This window comes from Zootermopsis nevadensis, unplaced genomic scaffold (genome assembly GCF_977971745.1).
Source record: "Zootermopsis nevadensis isolate Lab colony 2312 unplaced genomic scaffold, Znev_1.0 Znev_ptg000007l, whole genome shotgun sequence".
Lineage (NCBI taxonomy): Eukaryota > Metazoa > Arthropoda > Insecta > Blattodea > Termopsidae > Zootermopsis > Zootermopsis nevadensis.
The window spans coordinates 7,479,507-7,503,290 of NW_028259139.1; the positions used below are offsets into that span (position 1 = coordinate 7,479,507).

Below are 23,784 nucleotides of genomic sequence, written 5' to 3' on the forward strand. Positions count from 1 at the left end.
GTAAGCGACTGTAGCGCTATCAGGAAGGATTCCTCTCAGCGGGATTTATGAACACCAACTTGACTACGTAGTATTGAACCACGAAGTTACATCATGAAGGGACAAGGGCTTGTAAATTGTGGTTCATTGGGCTCACTATAGTTACAATGGTTACAAAACCTCGCGAGAATAATGGCGGAATAATACTGAGTATTCGCATTGTTCTGTGCCTCGATACTATTGCTGCAGAAAACATTCAGTTCGCCGCATAGCAAGTATTTTAAGTGGTGAATGTGTTAGTGGCCTACAGGAAGAATGCTTATTTTTATAGTTCTGACGGTGATGGTGAATTTAACTGCTTGGGGGTCTTCGAATTGCAGAAAAGGAATTAACACCTATAGATAAGCGAGTCATGTTTTTAGCTCAGATTATAAGTATGTAACCTTAGACAGTGGATCTCATACTGTGACGTCAGCTATGATTCTAATTATAGTGAGTCCAGTGTACTGCTCCATATTGAGGTTTAAATATTGTATTATAATTTATGGTCTTCAAAATTAAGTTTAACAGAACTGTACACCAAGTTGCACAGTGTAAATTCACAAGTTACTTAAATAAATAAGTTTTCTGTTTCCTGCAATTGTCAAACTAAAAATCAATAAAAGGTAAATAAATTGTGTGTGTGACTACGTGCCTAACCAATCTTCTAGGCATTTCACAGACAACGACTAAATTACTGATATTACTAATTAGCCACCGCACAACATGCAACATTTTCTCGAAGTTAAATACAGTCTGATTAATGCCCCAAATTAAAATCCCTTTGTTCAGTAACTGTTTATGAGTAACTAACCTACTCGTTATGAGAGCCCTTTAGAATGTGACCGTCGTTTAGGAAATTTATTTTCATGGATCTGGAAAGTTCGATACATTTTAATAAGTGCCTGGAACAGCTCCCTATCACGAGCTAAATAAATCCAGTCGACAATCTCCCACACATTTCTTTAATACATACTTTAATATTATCTTCCTACCGACATAAATCTTTTGAGTAATCTAATCTATTCAGGTTTTCCAACCCGAACCGGCGCATTTTTGATGTTTAAGTCTGGGCTACATGCCCAGTCTTTGATTTCTTAACTTAATTAATGAGGAACATAAATTATGGATCTCCTTATTTTTAAATTTTATTCAGCGTTCTGTAACGTTACCCTCTTAGATACAAATATTATTTTTACCACCCTGCCTCATACGCCCTTAAACATCATAATCAAATTCATCTTTTTAATGGCGAAGAGTGTGCTCTCTTTGAAGTACGGGCTGAATTCTTAAATATCAATGAAATTGATTTCAGCTTTCCCAAATCGTTAAAATAAGACAGCGAATATTTTATGAACAAATATATTTTTAAGATTTTATGTTTTACCACCTTTGTCTGAGGGATACAGTCTCGGACAAAAGTAAATAAAATATTTGTGTAAGGAAGGAAGAACCATCGTGAGTTTATTTTCGACGGAAATAACAAGCAGATGGTAATTTATACGGATTACAACCGCCGTGCACTGCTTCGCACGGATTCTGAAATTCAGAAATACAAGAAACAAATGGACTAAGACTCGCGAATATTTCATAATCTTATAGAACAGCACAGACACAGTGTAGTATTTATGAGAGGAAAATCTGCTCTTTGGGTATATCGATATGAAGTACTATCGAAAAAAGAGACGTTCGACTAATTACCATATGTCTCGACTCGTCTTTTCACAGTAAATTCTATTTGCGTTTTCTTTGAAAACTGTGTTTCTAGTTGGAAATATTTTGTTTGGCTGGTAGAATCTTTTCATTGGTAAACAGGATTATTTTCTTTAAGAATTTCTTGTGTTGCATTATCCTAAACTCCTCCATATTTAAATATCCTTACTTTTCTTTGTGCTGATTTACCAGATTGTTCGCTGAAGAATAACGTTTTCTTTTGTTTAGAAATATTCATTGTTTTATTCATTACGACTGAACAACATATTTGATACTTCGACCATCCTAATGACATGGCAATTTGCAACACAAGAATTCTTTTACATGTCAATTCTTCTTCTTCTTCTTCTTTTACCTTCCAAGTGAATAAAATAAATTATTTCGCCTGTAACTTTCATTCGCCGTATTCTGATGTAGGCACGCACTTTCAAATGACTTCTACTTTCGTAATACGTGCAGCTTATTTTACATCATTACTTCGGTAATAGCGTATATAAATCGAAAAATTAACAAAATCTCGGCCAGGGTAGCTGAACTAGAGATTAAGAATCGAAACTGGTGCCTGTAGAGGAAGGAATTGGAGTTCAAAACATTTTAATTCGTTATCAAGAACCTTTCGTATTGAAATCGCCAAGCATAAAATCAATAAATTGATTATAAAATTCTTAAACGACATTGATGTAATTGTTGATTAATGACAGCCCAACCTTTTGGGGAATATTTATTTTCCGAAGGACATTAAATATATATCATGTTTCGGTAGTTGATTTTAACCCTGTCTTCAGGTGAGAGATTGCCATTCTACTGTCAGAAACTCTTGTTTTGTTGCTAGTGGGATCGAACCCGGAACCTCTTAAATAATCTTATGTTAGACGCTGGCTAGTATATCTGTTTGTATGAAGGTTCATAAGCAGGTGATGGAAGTACAGAAAACATTTTATCACAAACACACTATACCTCAAATAATGGGTAATGTACAAAGATTCAGCCCCTGGCTAAGCAACAGTTAAATGTGGACAAGTAGCAGTTATAATGGTTGATTTGATTTGTGATCAGCCAGTATGAATACACTTCTCTTTCTGAGATAAATATCCTTACAAACCGTCTAATTATATGCTTCAAAGTCGCATTACTGCACAGATAAATAACAGGATGTTTTGACGACGTTAAAAAACTTCTTCCGACTTCTGGCACATGTTCGGGTGACATAAAAAGACGATCCTGTTCCTTAAGAGCCTTTGAGAGTAGGCGCCTTTGTAGCACATCAGAGGATAAACATCAAGAGCTTGGCGCAAGACAACTTCCTCCCTCAAAATAAACTTTGCGTTTGTGGTGCTGAAGCAACACCCCTCCTCACTCGTTACCCAAGTGACGTTTAACTTGACACCGGTTTCCTAAGCTTCGTCATTCAGACAATCTTTTGTGTTGTCTGTGTAATAATTACCTAAATTGAAGAACAGTGAAAAATACCGAACTTCCTTAAGTCGAGGATAGTCAAAATTTCCTCCTCCTTCGGGTTTTCGCTTTGAAATCAAGGGCAAAAATTCTTACCAGATGAAAACCTAGATAATATACTGAGATAGCCCAAAACTACCTCCTTCACTATTTACCTCCGATGATCCTCTACGAATATCATTCTGAATTTTCAACTTCTGAAGTTTAAACGGCATCGCTGAAAAGCTTACGCGCCCTGTTATTACTAGAATTCGCTTTTTTCCATATTTGTATCATGTTATATATAATTTAATATCGGACACCAAATTAATTACGTCTCACCACCTACTTTCAACCTAAAATAGACCGATTAGCAACTGTTTAATATCCTGATTCGATGGGGCATGGAGAAAACTGCATAATGACGAGCTTAAAAATCTGTACTCCTCTCCCAATATTGTCAGGGTGATTAAGTCGAGAAGAATGAGATGGGCTGGGCATGTAGCGCGCAAGGATGGGACAAGAGGTGTGCACCGGGTATTGGTCCGGAAGCCTGAGGGGAAGAGACCGCTGGGGAGACCTAGACGTAGATGGGAGGATAATGTCAGACAGGATCTATGGGAGATAGGAGTTGAAGGAGACTGGATTTTGTTGGCCCAGGACAGGGTCCGGCGGAGGGCTTTGGTTAATTCGGTGATGAACCTTCGGGTTCGATAATCCATCTAGCTAGTTAGTTAGTTAGTTAGTTAATATCCTGATTTACAACATGCAGACATATTTGTGATAGCACTAAAGAATTTGTTGGTGCAATGGGGTAGGAGGGGGTGTGAGGCTTTGTACTGTGGTCATTCGGTTTAGGTAATGTTTTAGTCAAATAAATCTCCCTACCCACCTTAGTGGGTTTGGGGAGGGGGGAGAAGGTGTAGTTCCTATTCGTTCTTGACCTCAGTACTAGATGGGGTGAGTGGTCAGCTTCATGACCCGACCACACTTTACCCCTGGGGGAAAGGACCGTCTGTACTAAAAAAAATAGAATAGTGGGTGGGCCCCAGAGCTGGTAGGGACACAGAGGCTAGAAGAAAAATCATTTACCCCTACTTGGAATCGGTTCTAGTCGTACCTAGTCATTAACTGAACTACCCCGGCTCCAGCGTACCGAGGAATTTCATGAAACGAGTAACTAACTATCAGCTATCCCGAGAGGACATTGTTTCTTGTAGGTAGTAGTTTAATATGCACCAGTTGAATGACTAAGCGAGAAGAAGCTCGGGTTCAGCTCTCGTATAAATACGTTAAATAATTCTCAGTTGCTCTCAATCAATGCGTGGGAAATATAAAAATAAACTGGGTGATCTGCCAGAGACATAAATTACACTGAGTTTGAGGTTCACACAAATCCCGCAACGGTAATGGACGACCGATAATTGCCCTGGTAATATCACGACACGTCCTTTATGACGTAAATCACGTATATTAATTCGTTCCTTTGACAACAATGTCTTTTATTATATGAATATGAAGGCAATTTGGGAGGATTACAAAAACTACAATGTACAACGGAACGGGCATTGTTGTAGCGCAACGTGAGATTTGAGTCAACACTATTTGCTATGGTCAAGTCGTAACACTTCTACGTGGCATATCTCTGACCAGAAGTCTGTAACAAAATCTAAAGTATTAAACACATATACACGTAAATATTATCCCATAAAGCCCAAAATACTGTAAGAGCAAATGACCATCGACCAACAGTCAAGGCTTAAAATCTCTTAACAGTATTACATACCAAAGGCTATAACAACACACAAATTCATAAATATTTATCAATAAGGTCTAGAATCCCTTAACATCAAACGACCAACAACCAACTTTCGCTTATTATACAGACAGATTACTTAAAACCTTGTACATAACTTGTTCTCTGGTGACCTTCAAATACAGTTAAAGAACTGGCAAGAATCAGTAATGTATTATTTGAAGGTATTAACCGGCAACTGTCTATAAATTCTGAAGAAGAAAACATACAAAAATCCTCAATAATGATACCTGATGGCGCAGCCATTACAAATGTACAGTGTTACAGTAACAACAGCTTCCTTTCCAGTTCGTGTCTAATATCGATAGAATCGTTTGTTTTCACTAACAGTGAAAGTACTGAAACTAAAGGTCTATAGCTCTCATTGCTGGTAGAATATAAGTTTAAATTTAAAATACAATTACGCTAGTAAGATAATTTTATAAAACTTCTAATTCACGTACTGGCCCTAATATTGGTCTTGTTGGATTTATTACGAGTGTTTTGAAATATTTACTATATTCGGCTATCCTGTGTTTTAGTTTCGCTTAACTCTGCAACCAGCTATCCTTTCTTATGATTACTGAACTATTCCATTGTAAAATAAACCTCAAATTATCTGTAACACTGAAAATACTACAAATGTAAAGCAGAGTGAGTCTACATTAAAATACTGAACCAGAAGCGACCAAATATTGGCTCGCTCTCCGTAGGTAAACACATAATTTCAGTTCTGCACGTAAGCAGTTATAATGGGTAAATACTCGGTGCAGAATGTCTGCTATTTATGTACGGAGAACAGTTGATATACCCACACAAAACGGTGACTTAGAAAAAATATTCAACATTCACTTCAATCGGCATTAAACAATTCACAATCGTTAGTTTAGATTATAAAATAATTTTGGAAAACCTATTACAAATTTGTCTACCTTACGTCATTACAATAATCCATATTGCTTTGAGCTATATTTATATTTATTGTTCTGAAGCATAGTTAAATATAACTTTAATTACACACAGTTTTAAACAAGTGCATGTCACATTTTGAAAAAGAAATATCTTAATTCTTCGTCGAAACATCTGTAAATGTTAGGAGGTTTATTATGCATACCTACGCATGACTCTGTGAAGCAACGGGCTTGCGAAATATGTGAAAAAGACAAAAAAGAGTAATTCTCGAAAGAAAAACAAACTGAAATCTAGAGACAGGAAGCTTGGAAATCTTAAGCCAATGAAAAGATGGATAATGCAGAGATACATGTCAGTATATATAGGACTTCAAGTAGTACAAAATTTCACTGCGTTGCGTTAAAAGTCACAAGAATTTTACAGTGTTATAAATATCGGTTTATGGAAGTGAAAAAGCTATTTTGACAATCGTAAAATGTATTACATTTTATATATCATCGGTACCTTGTCTTATATCGCAAAAACTGAAAAGAATCATAGATGTTGCTAGAACATTAAGCCACAGTCCAACTCCACCTGCACAATATACTGCATTCCCTCAAGAGCTAGCTTAATGTTCCCATCTTGGGTTTGGTCTACCAAAACGTTCCTTTACCAGAATGTGATTAGAGGGAAACAAGAAGAACAACACTTGAAATAGTCTGACGTAAGTGGAAGGATAATATTAAAATTGGATTTAACTTTATAGGTTGTAAAGTAGTTGACTGGATTAAACGGGCTTAGAACAAGTTTTAATGACTGGGTTCTGAAATGACGATAAAGATATTTCTAATTCCGGAAAAGGTAACTTATAAAAATCTGAATGTCCGACATTTATTCAAGAAAGGCTTCGTTAGTCAGGTAGCTAAACTATCTCACGTAAAAGATTCATCTTGAATCCCATACGTACACGTGCAACGAAAATAATTTTTTTTAGATTTAACCAATATATAAATACATGTTCTGCAAATCTAGACTAAATGAACGACCTGAACCATCCCTAAAGACAGTCTTCTTCATACAAGCCGCTGTAAGAACGTAAAATCTCATACGTTATTTTAAAATTTAATTGACAATTTAATTCTGAGTAGCAGAAATAGCCTGTCAATGAAGATATTACTTGCAGTTAAAGTTGTTAAAATACGTAAACCAACACTTTCCTTTTTAATCATAGCCAATTAATCTAATTTCATGATAAATTATCTGTGGAATTATGGTGCCTGAATCGCAGTCGATCTGCTTGTTTTAAATCGCATCCAATTTAGACAAGTGCTAAAATTAGCATTATTACTCGATGACTTAGTAACACATTGGGGCAGCTAGTGTGAAAACTATCGATTGAAAATCGAATGATGTTTACGTAAATGTTGTAATCACTGCCATTATCTCAATAGAGTAGCGTAGAAGCCGTGTGATAAAGCCTTTATATAGCACCGATTTAACTGGACCTGACGTGCCTGTGGTCTCGTCATCTGAACTGTTGTCGACAGCGAATGCATTACGATCACCGAGTTCCCGCACCATCTCGTTTCAATTACCGCTTACTACCGCACAATCCGAAACTTCAAGAAGGCATCGTAGAGCATATAATGCCGATGCATTCGTTAACATAAAACAATTAGTAAACAACTTGACACTATGAAAGCAATAAGGCAGGAGTTCCGATTACCACACCATCTGCAGTCTTCCGGATTGTGTGTGCCAATGTTTTATAGAGGAACGTACTGCCTCCACCATCAGGGCTAGGGTAAAGAGAGTTGAAATACGATGGTTTATAAGGGACAGGATAAAGATCAGATCAGTGGTCCTTTCTGGCAATAAGACGATGTGTTCAGTCGTAACTCTTAATATTTTATTAAATTAAAAAAAAACATGATTTTTTTAAAATAGGGTGACAGGCTTAATGCGCACATTCTGCTGCTAGAAAGGTACGTAGTTTGGTTAAAACTCTTGAGACATGACGTGAGATGTTTATGGCTGTTCTGTGTTCTTTACCAATGTGCCGAAATTTACTAAACTAAGACAAATATTTAGTGATAATTTAATTCTCTGTCAGAAGGAGTTAACGGTAATAGCGTTCAGACATTCTTCACTAGTTTCATGAAAACTCTTCTGCTGCCATTCCATTTATTTTAAAGTTTAATTTTCATCGTCGAAAGGCGTTGTTTAGTTAACATTAATTTCTTCCAGATGGCGGGAAACTTTTCTTTTTTAACGTCTGTGTTTTTAAGAAACATATCTCAAATGTAGAGTACAAAGGGTTAAGGTTAATTAATATTCGCCCTCGTGACTGAATGTCTCTAAATAGAGATACAAACTCCTGTTTATCTGAATGTAAGAAAACGAACTAACTAACAAACACTCTCCTCATTCCACTTGACATTAAAGTTTATGTACAGAATTCTATAGCGAAATATTACAGACAGGAATGTCACATTCACACCACTTGACAAACGCCACCGAAACGTGGTGCCACTCCATTCAATCACAACACCATCCCACTTTACAGCATCCAACTTTCCTTCCTGGAATGCTAACAAAGGAACCAGCCTTCTCTGCAGTTAAGGATATTTTAGATACAGTTTAACCCGAAAGTGCGTATCTCGGCAAACAGCTGTCATATGCACAAAAGTTGGTGATTCAATTCTAATTTTAGGAGCTACCCAGGCATTTTTGTTGTAAATACGTCTATAAGGAAGGATCATTCGGCAAAAACGTGTAACGGAAAAGGGAAACGAAAAAGTGTAACAAGTGTACCTAGGGAACGTCGTGTTTACTCGGCATTGTTGTTACCTAGGAAACGTTATATTACATTTCATTACTTTACATATTCAGCTACCACAGACCCATCTTAAGCGTAACTAATTCAAGTTAAATAAGCAAAGTCTTAATCAAACTTTACTCAGTTGGAAAGCGGGTATAAAGGAAATATTTAGAATAAAGCCAATATATAAACTTCCTTTCCGTATAGACGTATTTACGGCTAATTCTCCGGAACCGTGGTTCCACTGTAACTTTTTATAAGAGAGGAAAACCACGAAAATCCCAGGATTAGCCGAGATCTGAATCTGGGAGCTCCAAAATAAAAACCACGTCTGCCCATTACTCGAACCCGATGTCCGGTAGGATGACATAAATACAGTTCTTAGGTAGATGGGAGGGGTCATTATATGGAATAGACTCAACTGGCTCAGGATAGGGTAAAAATGTTGAAGTTTTGTGAACAAGGTAATGAACCACCAGATTTCATGAAGACCGGAAATTTCTTGACCAACTAAGCAAGTACCGGATAAACGTCTGCAGAAATATCGTGTTCCATAGAGTGGGTTATAAACGTTCCCTTGATCGCAAACATAGTTTTGCGTTTTTATTGCATTTTGAGTGAACGGGACTGAGAAACACGAAGATAAAACTAGCAGAATAGGTCAAATTAGTCGCCAAAGGAGCCAGAATTAATTCTAAACAAGTAAAAATATGTTTCTTTTGTGGAAATAAAAGTGGCATAGTGGCATAGGCTTAGTAAACGCCGGTTCGAAACAAACGTTTCTTCCCCTGAAGTTGCTGGTCCTTTAACTACGACTAATCCCCTTCTCGCGTCCTCTCGTCGTCTACAATTCTTCTCCTAATCGGCATCTCTCTCCCACAACATTTACGATCTGGCCGCGCGGAGGTGTACGATCCTTTCACAGCGATCTTGGCTAGTTATCGACCTCCGGTGTGAAGTTCGAATGCTCGGCAGGCCACTCGATTTTTGTCCACGTTTTATCTCGGCGCTGAAATGTCTGGGTTGTCTCGATAAAGACCTAATACATCCCATAAACCTTCAATGAAAACGTCAAAGTCCATATAGCCAAAAATGTTTGTGTTAGATACCAGCCGAAGCTACGAAGACGGATAAAATCATTCTTTTGTTTAGAAAGAGTAAAATTTTGGAATTCTAAGGAACAAGGAGTTGAGATGGCTTTCAGAATTAATTTAACTTTTCGTTGCCTCAGGCAGAGGGAGCAGTCTCATGATGCAACAATTCCACCGACGGTACGACGCGAGACAAAATGTTGAATTCTGAATATTTGGTTAATATGGATCACAGTAGAGAAGGAACGAGTTTCAGTATTCACAGAATACACAGAATATTCACAGTAATCACAGAAAATCTCAGGATAACTTGACTATAAAAGTATAACAAATTAAATGATTGTAAAATTGGTCTAGGCGTGCTTATACAAGCATTTTTAAGGGCCACCAAAAAAAGACTTTAGTTAAAATGTAGGCTTGTAATTGTCATGCACCCAATCTGTGTAAGATAAAACTCTTTTGAAAAGAAATCATAAAAATTTGACTTGAATTTCCTGCAGACTAAACATTCGGACAAAAAATCCACGTGGAATAAAATTGACTTATTGTCACAGATATTAGTTGACACACCAAACACCACATTCTACAAAAATCCATTATGTACGTTAGGAATAAAATTCATGATAAAATAGTGTGTCCTCCCGACTATGATTTTGTGCACAGACTGTATAAATTCTTATCACCACACAAAGTTTCTTAATCCTAATTTAACATGCGTCTGAGTTCCTCAAATCCTTTCTGGTAAATTTACCTAATTAAAAATAAAGTAGGCCACACAGAATTTGTACTCCAAAGCGAAACTGCTTTTAATATTGCAGTACCATACGCACAGAGTGATTATCGAATGCTTTTAGCGTCGAGACGCGGTAGACAGCGAAATTTCAACACTATTAACATAACTTAAAGGTATTACGTTACAGATGCCTTGAGGGTACAGATAAAGCCCAAATTATATCACCAAATCACACATTCATACGTAAATTACGGAAGCAAAGATTAAATATTTTTTTAAGATTGCTGTCTTCTGAGTTGTTGCGCCGTAGAGTCTGGTAAATGTTTACCGATAATCGCCCTGATGATGGAGGCAGCAAGGGCCTCTGAAACCAACACAGCGCTCCTTACTGTAAATTTCATCTCTGAATTTAGCTCCAGTACTGGCTTTGGAAAAAATAATTTAGCGGGTTCCTTTCCCCAAAGTTATTTCCTGTAATTTTTCACACTTTTGATTCGAATAAAAGAACCTTTTGCCATTGTCTTTAAGATAAATTAAAATCATGTAAAATAACACCATTAATGAAGTATATTATTGAAAGCCATTATAATACTTTGAAGTGCTAGCCTATAATTCAGTCGTTTAATATCACTGTTATGTCACTGTTCTTTTTAATGCGCCTGGCTTATATACAGAAAAACACAGTAAAGATAATGCTAATAGATTCTTAGTCATACGTCTTGGTGCCAGCAGACATCGCACTGGAAAGACAGAAGTTGCTGAAAGATCCCTTAATCTCCACCCTTTCTTCATTATCTTAGCGTTTCCATTAATCAGTGCTGTAATGGCAGGCACTGTCTCTGACAATTGCCCAATTAAGTTTCGAGCTATGAAAGCAATAATATAATGATTCGCTTTATCTAAATAAAATCTCTCATTTAATTTCATTATCGATATGTCGGTACCATTTACGTATAATTATTCACTATGCAGTGAAGAAAGAAAAGTCTGAATTTTTTTTAAAAATAAAGAGATAAAAACGTGGAGTCTTTGTTTACGCGGGAGATATCCAGCAGAGTGTTCAAAACGAGGTTCCCTTCTCTGTATTTTTGCTATGGAAATTGAAGCATACATTATGGATTCCAATTTTTCTTCAAGCCTTGAATTCAATTTTACGTTTTCTAAGACATGAATTCTGTTTACGGGAACGTAGATAACAAGGCTCACATATAAATGTTGTATTCCTAAAAATTTCCGAATACAAATTAATTTTAATTACTTTTACCGATACCTTTTACACCTGCCATCTTCAGAGTGAGGTATTTTTGAACTAATACTCTTTAGCCCCCCCGACTATAATTTGTAGCCCTCGCCAGATGATATAATGTCGCGGAACAAAATCTGAATAATTACATCGAAATGTAATTTTATAAAACAATTTCCCATCTGCACCTCACTGCAATTTATTTTTGGTTGCAGGACGTTCTCCGGTGTGTTTTAGGTTAACTTTTCTGACGGCTGAAAACATCGCCGGATGGAAGTTGAAACAGTTTTGTTTTTGGAAAGAAGATTTAATAAATACAAGAGTAGATCACAGTGAGAAAATATTTGAAACCTGGAATTTATTGTATATACGAATTTTGAATTAAATTATCGACCTAACAACTTTCAACCCCTTAAAACCCAGATAGGTTTGCCCCACCTACTTCAACAATCAATAATTAATTTTGTATTTACATGGCTTTTAATATTCTTACTTTAAACAGAGAATATTTAACCAACGCTGATCTTTGTAATAGTTAAACGTATTTTCTTTGCGGTATGAGCCGAGATCTGAAATATTACTTAAACTAACTTTATCTTTAAACGGTTAATTTAATTTTATCAAATCGTTTTATGACCTACACTGCCTGAAAAAACAGAAAGTTTGGCGGCAGTTGAAATGAAATGAAATAAATTACAGGGGAAACGTTTAAATTTCTTAGATATTCGACACCTCCCAACCCACCTCGTTTGGAAGAAACAAGGGTTATGTGCAGGATTGTAACTGTATAGACGAATATTCTGTGCCAAACTGAACAAAATTCTGACTGTAACGCAAAGTAGATATATATAGTAGGAAAAAGGCGAGAAGAGTAAAAAACTTTTGAAATTTTGCCAAAATGTAGCTAAGCGTGGGGTCAGAGTATGCAGGTTTCTGGGAGGCTAGCTGGTGATTTGACTCGGAAGGAAATATGGAAAGAGTGATGGCTGGATGGATAGAAAGAGAAAAACAGGCTAGCGGCTGTTTAAGGCAGCGAAAGACCCAAAAAAAAAGAAGCCGGCATTGATTTGTGGAGATTCTAAGGCCAAGACTTGCCAGCTAAAAGCGAAAATTCAACCGAAAGGAGAAGAAAAAATGTAGCCTCTCAGAGGAAAAGTGTATCAGCGAGAACCAGAGAAGAGGAAAGGTGAGAAGTACTAGAAGTTTTATCACTTCAGTCAGACAGACTTCTTGTGTCAGTTCGGACCATGTGTCCTATTGTTAGATTCCAATATTTCGCAAGCCATCTGTTGGCCAGCTTTTCATATTCCAGCGCACTGCCTCACAGCCGGTGCAGTAATTTTTGCAACACAAGTCCGAACAGAACTACGACACAACTGAAATCAAACAAAATCTAGTGTTACAGACGCGTTAAACTCGGCGATGCGCGTATCTGTTTTGTTTTATGGCTGGAAGTGACGAATTTAACGAACTTAAACGTAACTTTTAATTATTCTTAGACCAACAGAGAAAAACTTAAATTAAATTAGAATGGAATTTACGAGATCGTATTAACGACGAACCAGAAATTATTAAGAGCGATAAAGTCAAAGAGGATGAGATGGGTGGAACATGTAGCAAACATGGGGGTAAATGAGGAATGTATACATTTTAGTCGGAAAATATAAATGGAAGAGACAGATAGGATATATAATCGTAAATGTAAAGATGCAAGACTCCTTGACCAGTTACATAGACGCTAAGAACGTCATGAAAGACTTATGCAAAGTGCACATTATTTTTAAATATGTTGTCCTAATGTTGAATTCCATGCACAGAAAATCAACACTGATAACTATGTGTACGTCCTGCTTTAACAATAAAGAAGTCTACATTTTATAAATTTCCTAATACTTTCACTGCATACAGCGAATTATTTTACGTAAACAGATTTAACCAATTGATATTTGTCATGGAGAAATGTTGCTATTTCTTTGCAGTACGGCTTAAATTATTTAATACTATTTAGACGGGCTTCGGCTTCAAAGAATTAATTAGCCCCCAAACTTCTGCTCCGAAGATGGAGACAGTGTTTATCCGAATTGTTAGTATCCACTTACTAGTCTACACCACATCACAACGCAAAAGAGAGAATAACTCACATGAACACTTGATACGTATTACGAAGACAACCCGTAGGCCTACATTTCTTTAACAAACGTCTTCATGAACATCGTAAGAAGAAAAGATATGACTCCTGTTAATTTCAAACGCATTTAAAACGAAACAATAAATCGATTGTGGTGTGCGTACGTAATTCAATTACTCATCTAGATGTTACTATGAATTACAGATGCTCTGTCTATAGACGGTTCTCTGATTTGCGAGTCAAAACTCATAAGTCTTTATGGAATAGAAATTCCAGCGCTTCTGCCTAAATATACATGAATAACGAACCAATAACCTTTGAACTTTTCTGTCTAAGTAATTCAATCCTGAATTGTAATGTATTCGTAACGTAGAATAATGAAAGACATTCTCTGAAATTAATATATTTATCTAATGAGGTTCCTGTATTAATATTTTTAATTACTCGTTTATTTTAAAAGTCTCTTACCATGTATGAATGAAGTCATGAGAACAGCTTACCGAAAATTCAAATCAAGTTATTAAAGCTGATTCTCTAACATTTAAATTTCTTACATTAGCTATATTCATATTTAAAGAAAAAAATTGACCTGCTGTGAAATTATATATGTCATATGAGACCCGTGTTAATAAATTCTATGTAATATAATTCTAATTTAAGCGGTACCTTAATAATATACACACTTGTCGTCGGTTTAAGCGACTAGCAATAGTCTTTCACATGAGTCCGCTTTTCTGCGGTTAACACAAGCAGTTTCTCGATTTCTGAATCTTCTATTCTCTCCGCAGGTGTCGTGGATTCGACGGAAGGATTTCCACTTATTGACGGTCGGCTTGGCAACCTACAGCAGTGACGATCGCTTCCTGGTGGAACACGCTAGACATCTACAGGTACAATTCTAACGCCTTTAACCATGAAAGAAACTTCTTTACTGTAACGTCTCATAGCCCAGTAAGTCTACAGGCCATTTATCAGAGAACTCGTTTATAGAGGTGTATACTTTATCTCAGTGGGCCCCTGACTTAAGGTGTAACCCCCCCCCCCCCCAAGCAGGATACTGAACTCGAATAGTATCTTTGTTATAGACGACACACATATCAGGAAAGCCTATCGTGTTTGTAAAACATAATTACAGAATTCAGACTCCGAAAAAGACAATGGGCTTAATTCGTTTTAATTTTAAGAGAATAACAAATATCTGTAAGGTCAATCAAGCGAATTCGTTTATAACGCAATTAAATGAGTGGACGGCCTTTGGCTTCCTTTCGATACTGTTCATGAGTTAAGATACATCTTAGGACATAGATTTGTTATCTTTTTTGTCTTGCGAGAATAAAGACAGTGTTATGTGTCGTCCCGCTACGTACTTTAAAATTATTTTAAAATGAATTTTTATTTCGAATGTCAAAGCGCCATTTCAAAAAGGAATATCTGTGGCCAAATTAATCAACCCAGTGGCGACGCGGAATACTTAAACCTCTCGAGGTATTAAAATTTCCCATGCAAATTTATGTAATAAGAAATTTACTTTCAAGAATACACGTTCGTTGTATACAGAGTGTTAAATATTTGTAGACACGTCAGTACATTCCTGATGAAAACTTTAAAATTAGTCAAAGAGATTTAAAGCCGTGCGTGATAACACAGACGTGTGTGATTCTCGTTCGAAACCTGTAAATGCTCCTCTACTCTTGTATATATAGTTACTTAAATTCGAAATGTATATACAACTTCCTGAGTTTGTATTTTATTTTGAGTCAAGTTGCAATTTCGTTTTACGTCGACTTAATTTAACAGCGTCTTAATTAGTCTTCCTACCAGACTGGAATACCGCCAAAATCTCAACCAGTATACTTTACTCATCTATGTAAAAGTTGAGATCAGAAGCTCCACAGTTTGGCAAAAGCCCCCAGTACTTCGTTCTAGTCCCATTTATAAAATCAAGATATAGTGGACTCATTATAACATCAATATACCGGAGGCCATATTTCAACTCAAATACTGTCCACAGATCACGAGAAAAACCCTGCTGAGGGAAGTCGTTTCTGGTGCGGTGCGGGGGGAATGTTACTTATCAGCTGGACTAGAGGGCTGCTATTGGTGGGAAGTGTGATACGTCAGAGTTTTACTCTACTACACACAGACTGAAAACATCAAGCCTTTACTAGTAGCGTGTAGTGAGCGCACCTCTAATGTGTTCTGCGGGTGTTGCGATAATATTCTAGATTAAATCACTGTGCCACTGTGAGGTAATCTTAAAGCTGTACCCATTAAAACACATGAAAGCCTGTCGTCTGTTGTTCGTTCAGTGGTTGTGGAACGAATGCTTTTAGGATCGGTCGTCACACACCGCGAAATCTTGCGCATGCGCGTATATCGAATTCCTAGCAGGGATTTTCTCCTGATCTGTGGACTGTAGTTCTATTTGCTACAAAATTTGGAGAATGGAGTAATACATTAAAATCCACTTTTTCCGGAAACGATCAATGGCATTTGCAATTACAACGTATTTTTAATAAAAAAGTAATTACTACTACTCTTTGTTAGGTTCTCTTTTGAAGAATAATTAAGAATTAAAAAAATACTCTTTATTACGTGAACACAATGAGCAAAGACATTCTTTATACTGTAATAAAGTTACTTTAAATTTCTCAAGGTCCACTCTTCTAATTACAAATGTTAAATACTGAGAATATTTATGTTATTAATTTATACAGCCTGTATGATATTCTGTGTCATCTGTTCAAATCGCAGTAAAACCAATTCCTGCCAGACAAGCATCGTTGCGTAACATCATTAAAATATCCCGCATACAGACCAAGTTTTGCCAAAGTTGCCCACACAATTAAAAAGTTTAAACAGGCCCACTCTACACATTATTCCACGATATTTTCAAGGAAAGCTAAATCCTGACTTTTTAGCGATTGTTACAACTTTTGTTAACATGTTGGATGGTGGTATATATTGACCTCACTTCTCTGAGGATCCATCTCCTGGGTCCCTGACCTGTCGCCTGTAGAGTTTACATCAAAATATATTACAAACGTTTACTCACATGACCATTTATAACGTTCAATGATAATGTTTCCCTTGACAGTGTATCCATAATGTAGTGTGATCTGTACAAAATATAATCCAGTTTCGCAGTCCTAATTACTATGTTTGATTAAACATTACTGATTGATTTCGTTTAAAGGGGTCGTGGTAAAATGTATCAAATAAGCACTGAGCATCAAACTGGTATTCTACAGGATATGGAGCCATAAATAATAACCCCATGTTGTTTTCTTGGTATGTTTAGAACGTTTAATGACAAAATTGAAGAAATTCGATTACAGAATGCTCTAACGATTAGAAAGCGATTAACATATTACCAGTTTTAAAGAAGCGGATATTGTAAATTGCTTTTAATGAAGTTTTGTGTTACTGAAGGCAACATTATTCCTCGTAAATGTAAAAAAAATCAGAGAAAGGCCCATTGAACCGAAGCAGACATCTTCCTAAATGGCGGAAGTGCACAGAGATCATTCAACATGAATTTGTGTACGGACATTTAATCGAACCAGCGATCCCAGCACTCGTAACATCATCTTCCACGTGCTATGTATATACTTATCATGATTTTATTCAGTTTTAGTCAGGCAATTAGAATTATTAACAAATCTCTGGATTTCTGAATTTTATTTTCCCAATTCACACCATACTCCTACATCGTTAATGATAAAACTTTGGGGAATTAAATTGTGAACAGGTGCTATTCGCACTTCTTCTTGCCATCAGTTGTGACTCCTATTCTCGTTACTTCGATACTTTGTCAGCCTGCCAGGTGTGTTGACACATTACTTGTTAACGTCATTTGTCAAAACTTCGACGTCTGCCCACGTAAACTAAACAGGCTTCTTGACATAATTCTCAACAAGACAGCCTTAGTTTAACTTACTGAAGGAAACCTGACCAACGAAAGGGAAACTCAAGAAGGGTTCAAGATTGTACTAAACCAAGCCACATCACGAATTATAATATAAGGAAACAACAAGCAGTGCAATATAAAACAGATGATGATAAAGCTGTATAAACCATTTAGATGCAAAGTCAGATGTAAGGACATTCAAACACATTCTACAATACATACAGAAAGAATTCCGAAATCGAGGCATATCTCAAAAAAATATGCAATGAGCTGGAAAGGCTTTGAGCCCCTCTAACATGAAATGATGAAGAAGGATAATACAAACCTCTACTTTTCCACTGTTTTTCTTTATATTTGCAGTCTAGTATGGAGAGCACGTAAACGTATTATCACTTATAACTGATTTATCCCTTGAAAATCTCCCTTATCTTGTTAATTCCTCCATAACATTGCCTCTAATACACAGCGAGACTCTTCTTAGATTTATATAGTTCACCCTTCCTAAAATTCCCCTCACAGCGTCTAGGAGCTTTGAGAATATATGACGGTATACCCTGGAGACCGAAGCGCAAAATCCAGTAGACCACAATATAAAGTCTCACAAGCGTAAATAATTAAAATCCTAGCGACATCTTTCATATTGTACTCTTGGAAAACTTAATTTTATTTGTAGCAAAGCAAACGTTAAGGACCGTGTTCTTTAAAAAACATATAAATATTTCTCTTTTACACCTTGAATGCAAAATTAAGGTCGACTAGTTATGATATCATCATTAATTACCATTATTATCACGTCTTTCTTGTCACATTATATCAACTGTCTAATTTGAATCAGACACCGCACAAAGCTATTGTCGTAAGGGTGATTATCTCGCTGATAATGAAGGCAGCAAGTTCCTCTGAAATATTTGTAAATTTCTATCATACTGCAAGGCGTAATATCCCAGAAAACAGCCATTTCAAGACTCAGGGAGTTTAGTCTTCTGACGCTGGAGTAGGGGAAAGTATAACTGCATAAGGGGTGGGAAGTGATCTCTTGCATAAATAACAACACTTCACAACAGTTTTCCCCTCCTGGGAGTAAGAGACTTGCACTTACTACTGGGATAGCAGTGCAAACGTGACGTATAATAACACTGAATACTCAGCGGAATCACTTAGCACGGGGAACAGAATTTACATACATGACTATCGAACTTCTACATTTCTTCCGCCAAGTTTGAACCAGCAAACATATTTGACGTCTGGATGATATTGCCTCTTCCCTGTGTTCAAATTGATTATTCTACCGGAAGAATATAGTTCTCTTGGTATCTCTTTAGTAAATACATGGTAAAGTAGCTTAAAGATCAAATGCAAACATAACAGGTATTACTTGGAATACTTGTAGAATTTGATTTCATTTTCAGAATAATATATCGAACATTTTAAGAGCGTTCCGTTTAATAATCTACTTATCTTCGGTCTTTCTGTCCTTAGATACATAATAAGAATATTCATGAAATTTGCTACAGTTGAACTACTGTACTCTTATATTCCATATAATAGACCGTAGATTGTTTCGTTACAAAATTAGTTCTGAGCCATGAAGATCTATGAAACACGACAGATCATCTGATGGAAATCAACATATAGGAAACTTCCTATCATGACAGAAAAGTACAAGACGGAACAAAAAACCCTGGAACAGATAACACATAGGAACTCTGGGGCACACAGAAAAAGGCTATCTGCTCCTTAAATAGACTATTCTGAAACAAAATTCTAGCATTATCATTTAGCAACTAAAGAAATTTTGAAGAGTATTATTCGTAAATTAGACCCTGTCCGGATCGATATCAGAAATCGAATCTAAAAGACCTGATTTCGAATAAAATATTTCAACAGCTCACAAAGGGATAATCTCAGGCGGGATCTATGGGAGATAGGAGTTGAAGGAGACTGGATTTTGTTGGCCTAGGACAGGGTCCGGTGGAGGACTTTGGTTAATTCGGTGATGAACCTTCGGGTTCGGTAGGCCATCTGGTTAGTTTAGCTCACAAAATTTTAGTTCTTCTCTGAATGTCCCTGGCGATGGTACTGCAATGGTATTTCTTAACTTGGATTTCATCTATAATCTGTTGCCGGACTTCAAAATGGCTTCAAAATCACCAACCATCGAAGTATGGATACCGGATCCAACAGAGTAGGCAAAGTATCGAAACATCGTGACTTTTAATGCATGTTAGATGGATGAACTCGAAAAGACAAACATTAACGTAATGTAGCAATTACATCAGAGCAATGGCTGATCACGCACTATAAAGATTCTTATCGGAGTGCTTAATGTTAAAAATACGTTGCCCCATGCTTCAGAAACTTTCTCAGAAAGTTCGTAATTTGCTCATCTGGTCAAAAAGTTCTTCGCTTAACAGGACCCGAAGCTTCATTGCCGTGTTGACGTGTCATTACTCCCTGTGTTCTCCATTAAACTTTCAATCAAAACGGGCCTCTTATTAAATGAGAAAACTTAACATTCATTACAATATAGAAGCCAGCCACTTGATACTAACCAGAATCGGTTCAATGCATTCCACTTCCTCATACTCTATTTTTCTTTTATGAAATTTGATACTAAATGTTCCCTCTTGTATTATAAAAGTGAAAAACTTGGTCTATAAAAGCAGGGAACAATATACAGGGTGTTTCAGAGTAAATAGTAATGAAGCCAACGAAATAATCGGAGATTTATAATTTGTAATTTTAACCAAAAGTATTATGGAGATTAAATGGAGGAAAATGAAATGAAAATATAGGGTCACAGATGGATTAGATAGCTCAAAGCCGTGTTTTCGATTTTGTTCTGTACATTCATCTTAAACCACGCAATAGTTTTTACAACTGAGTTTACTGGCAAGAGATGTTGTAGCGAAAAAGTTTGTCCGGAGTGGTACCCATCTGTTTGTTTATTCTGGCAATTTTGTAAAGCTTACGAGAGTCACTGGATTACCCACGGAGCCGTCTCGTCACCAGCGCTGTACCACACGTCCGCCGTATAAATTATGTGTGGGGGGTAAGGCTTGTTCATAAAACATTTCAGACACGGTCCAGCATGTGCTACTTCGCGATCAATACATCTTAAACTCAAGAAAACACGTAACATTTCAATGCGTATGACGAATTTATTCAATTTTAGAAAACCTTACTTCTATAAAGAAGGACAAAGTATCCGCATGATCGTGTGTCTGCCTTTCTAGTTATAATAAGATAATAAACCACGAAAAATGTGACGAATGTTCACGAAACTTGGTATGGAAATCATTAAATAAGACGACACTACGTAACTGAAATTTATATTTCCTGCAATTACTAACACATAACTGAAGTTTTTATTTTCCTACAATTATTAACACCAACATGGTGGCAATGCGAACACTCATTGATAATTACTATAATCGCCCTGATGATGGAGACAGGAAGCAGCTTTGAGACGTTGGTAAATTTCTGCCAGACTACACGGCGCAACATCCCAGACGACGGTAATCTTCAAAACGTATTCCGCTGCACCTGATCGCTAGAGCTATTCATTCATTATTTCTCTGTCCCTGTTACAGTCAAGAATATTCTCGGTATCAAATAATTCAAACCGTCAACGTTCTTCACACAAGTTAACGAACATCGTGACAGGGCTGTTGGCAACCATGTTCCTCGTACCCGGGTTGAAAACGGCCGGAGTAAGGGTATCTTGACTTAGGGTTTTCGTTGTTCTCCGCCGTCCATCCAGTAACATACAAAAATAGTACCTCAAATCGATCCACGACTCCTTACTTGCATGTACTTCTCACAATTATTTATTCATTAGCTGTCTCTTACATTCCACGGATAGTCTGACGTATTAACAGATCGTTAAATGAACCACAAATAAATGAATTAATTTACCTGTTAGATCAAATTATTTCCCTGAACACTCTGTTTTCAATAATGTTGTCATTACTAATAAAAGTGATATTTATTAAGAATCTGACGATGAAATAGCTCCATGGTACACAAATCTTCTTTAAAGGGCGAGCACTTAGAATCTGCTCGTCAGTGACATCCCTCATTTTATGGACCTCGAAGGCGTATTAAGACGTTCGTAAAATTCCGCCATTACACCCCATTATGAGTCATTTGAGGTCAGCCATCACCTTTACATCTTGTCTCTCTAAGACCAGTATTCACATTATCCGTCCACCTATTTCTATTCTCGAAAGAGATTCCTCTCATGTAACATTTAAATTTTTTCCCCATTTACTCATTCATGTTACTTATCAAACTCGTTCTCCCTGACTGAAACTCCTATTAAAATCTTCTTACCCGAATATCTTTGGCTAAGGTCTTGTATTACTACTTTCTTTTGGGATTCATCCATCGTCTGTTCTTTTAAAAGTCTCAGAAATCTTAAAACCTTAAAATCACTGTATCTCGATTTTTCTTCGTCTTTAGCGGGGGTGAGGGGTAGGTGGAGAAACACACCTATAATGTTGGATGGGGTAGCCCAAACTATCCCCGATCCAACAGAATAGGAGTCTCCCCATTGTATTTACCTGAATATAAAAGATGAAAAATGTAGTTACGTTTTAAGATGTTAACACTTTGTTAAAAACATGCACTGGATAAAGCCAAAAGAAAGAAAGAAAGAAAGAAAGAAAGAAAGAAAGTAGTCTATTTGTATCTTAATTATGCAGTTTTCCGCATTATATACTTCCGATCAACCTCTTAAATAGCTCGTTTTGTAACACCCAAAACATGTTTTTCTCCTTCGACTAAAATACAAAGTTTCGGGTAACGTAGTTAAATATATCTGATACACAGGCAGTGTGACGAGTACCGGATACCCTACATTAAACATCAGCTTTACAGTATTTGTTCTGCGAGAAACCCGCCCAGCTCGGTTTAACTAGTGTGAGGTTTGTCAACCACAAAACCAATCCCATGGTAATGGAAAATTTAATCTTCGTTGGAAGGCTTGCTTCATTAACACTCGGGGTTTATGTTTTTCTCTGTAGTTTAATAAATTGTTGACTGTGATTGCTCTGACAAGCCCGAATACTAAATAGCCATACTAATCAGTAAACCTCAACATTGGGCGAAAAGTAAACGCACAGGGCACGGATTACTCTGAACAACAAAATATAGCGGTTCAGCCAAGAAAACTTCTGTTTTGTACCTTAAATTAGGCCAAGACAGCTTCCTTCCATGTTTTACATGTTGGGTGTTTTTCACGTCCCAGCATGAACGAAAAACACCGATTTGGGTGGTAATGTCTGTTTACATGCATCAAATCCATTGTTGGGCAAAAACTGGATACACTAACCTCCGCTGTTATTCAACAATGAAATCTGGGAGCAGATTAGTACAAATATCATCTGAGGCCACTTTTGGAAAACATTTGCACAAAAATGATTTGGTCTCACAGCGCAATAACGGCCGATGTCGCAAAATTAACTCTTTTATGACATTCGCTCAAGAATGGCCTAAGGCGCAACAAAATTACCTAAGGAACACAGTGCGAGAACAACAGACGTGATTTGGCATAAAGAACGCCTCTTCAAAGCTTGTGAATTGTCAAATTAACAATAGACGCTAAATAAACCGAGTTTCTGATACTGTCGGTAGATAAATGATCTAAGTAACACGTATAAACCTCTGATAGTTGTATAGGCCAAGTTGCGTCGTCCCTTTCCATTATACCTAACACATGGCAGGATCTAATTTTCTATGGTCTGCTCCCGAGTTACTTGGCCTTTGTGTTGCCTGTTACGAAGTAGATCAATACAGCCATTACAGTGTTTAGTAAACTACGATGTGTCAGACTATTAATTACCCAATAACTGACAACAGGAACTAGTTACAAGACAGAAACCAATCCCTTTAGAAAGAGACGTTCTCCGCGTGAAACATAAACTGCAGTAAGTAAATAAATCGAGCGTTAAAGAACACGTGGAAGAACACAACGGATGCAAACTAATTACAGAAGGGAAGG

At 36.8% G+C, this 23,784-nt stretch overlaps 1 protein-coding gene and 1 long non-coding RNA gene across 3 annotated transcripts in view; one reads left to right on the forward strand and one right to left on the reverse strand.

The window, feature by feature from the left end:
* The window catches only part of LOC110828201 (uncharacterized), a 128,872-nt gene that overhangs the window by 85,297 nt on the left and 19,791 nt on the right, over positions 1 to 23,784 (forward strand). For both annotated transcript variants that reach the window (XM_022060692.2, XM_022060693.2), the window contains one exon: positions 14,659 to 14,760. In XM_022060692.2, coding sequence (XP_021916384.1) covers positions 14,659 to 14,760 — 102 coding nt within the window. The remainder of the gene's footprint in view (positions 1 to 14,658; positions 14,761 to 23,784) is intronic.
* Positions 1 to 23,784, reverse strand: part of LOC147874597 (uncharacterized) — a 137,084-nt gene that overhangs the window by 22,142 nt on the left and 91,158 nt on the right. The gene's annotated exons all lie outside the window — the stretch shown is intronic.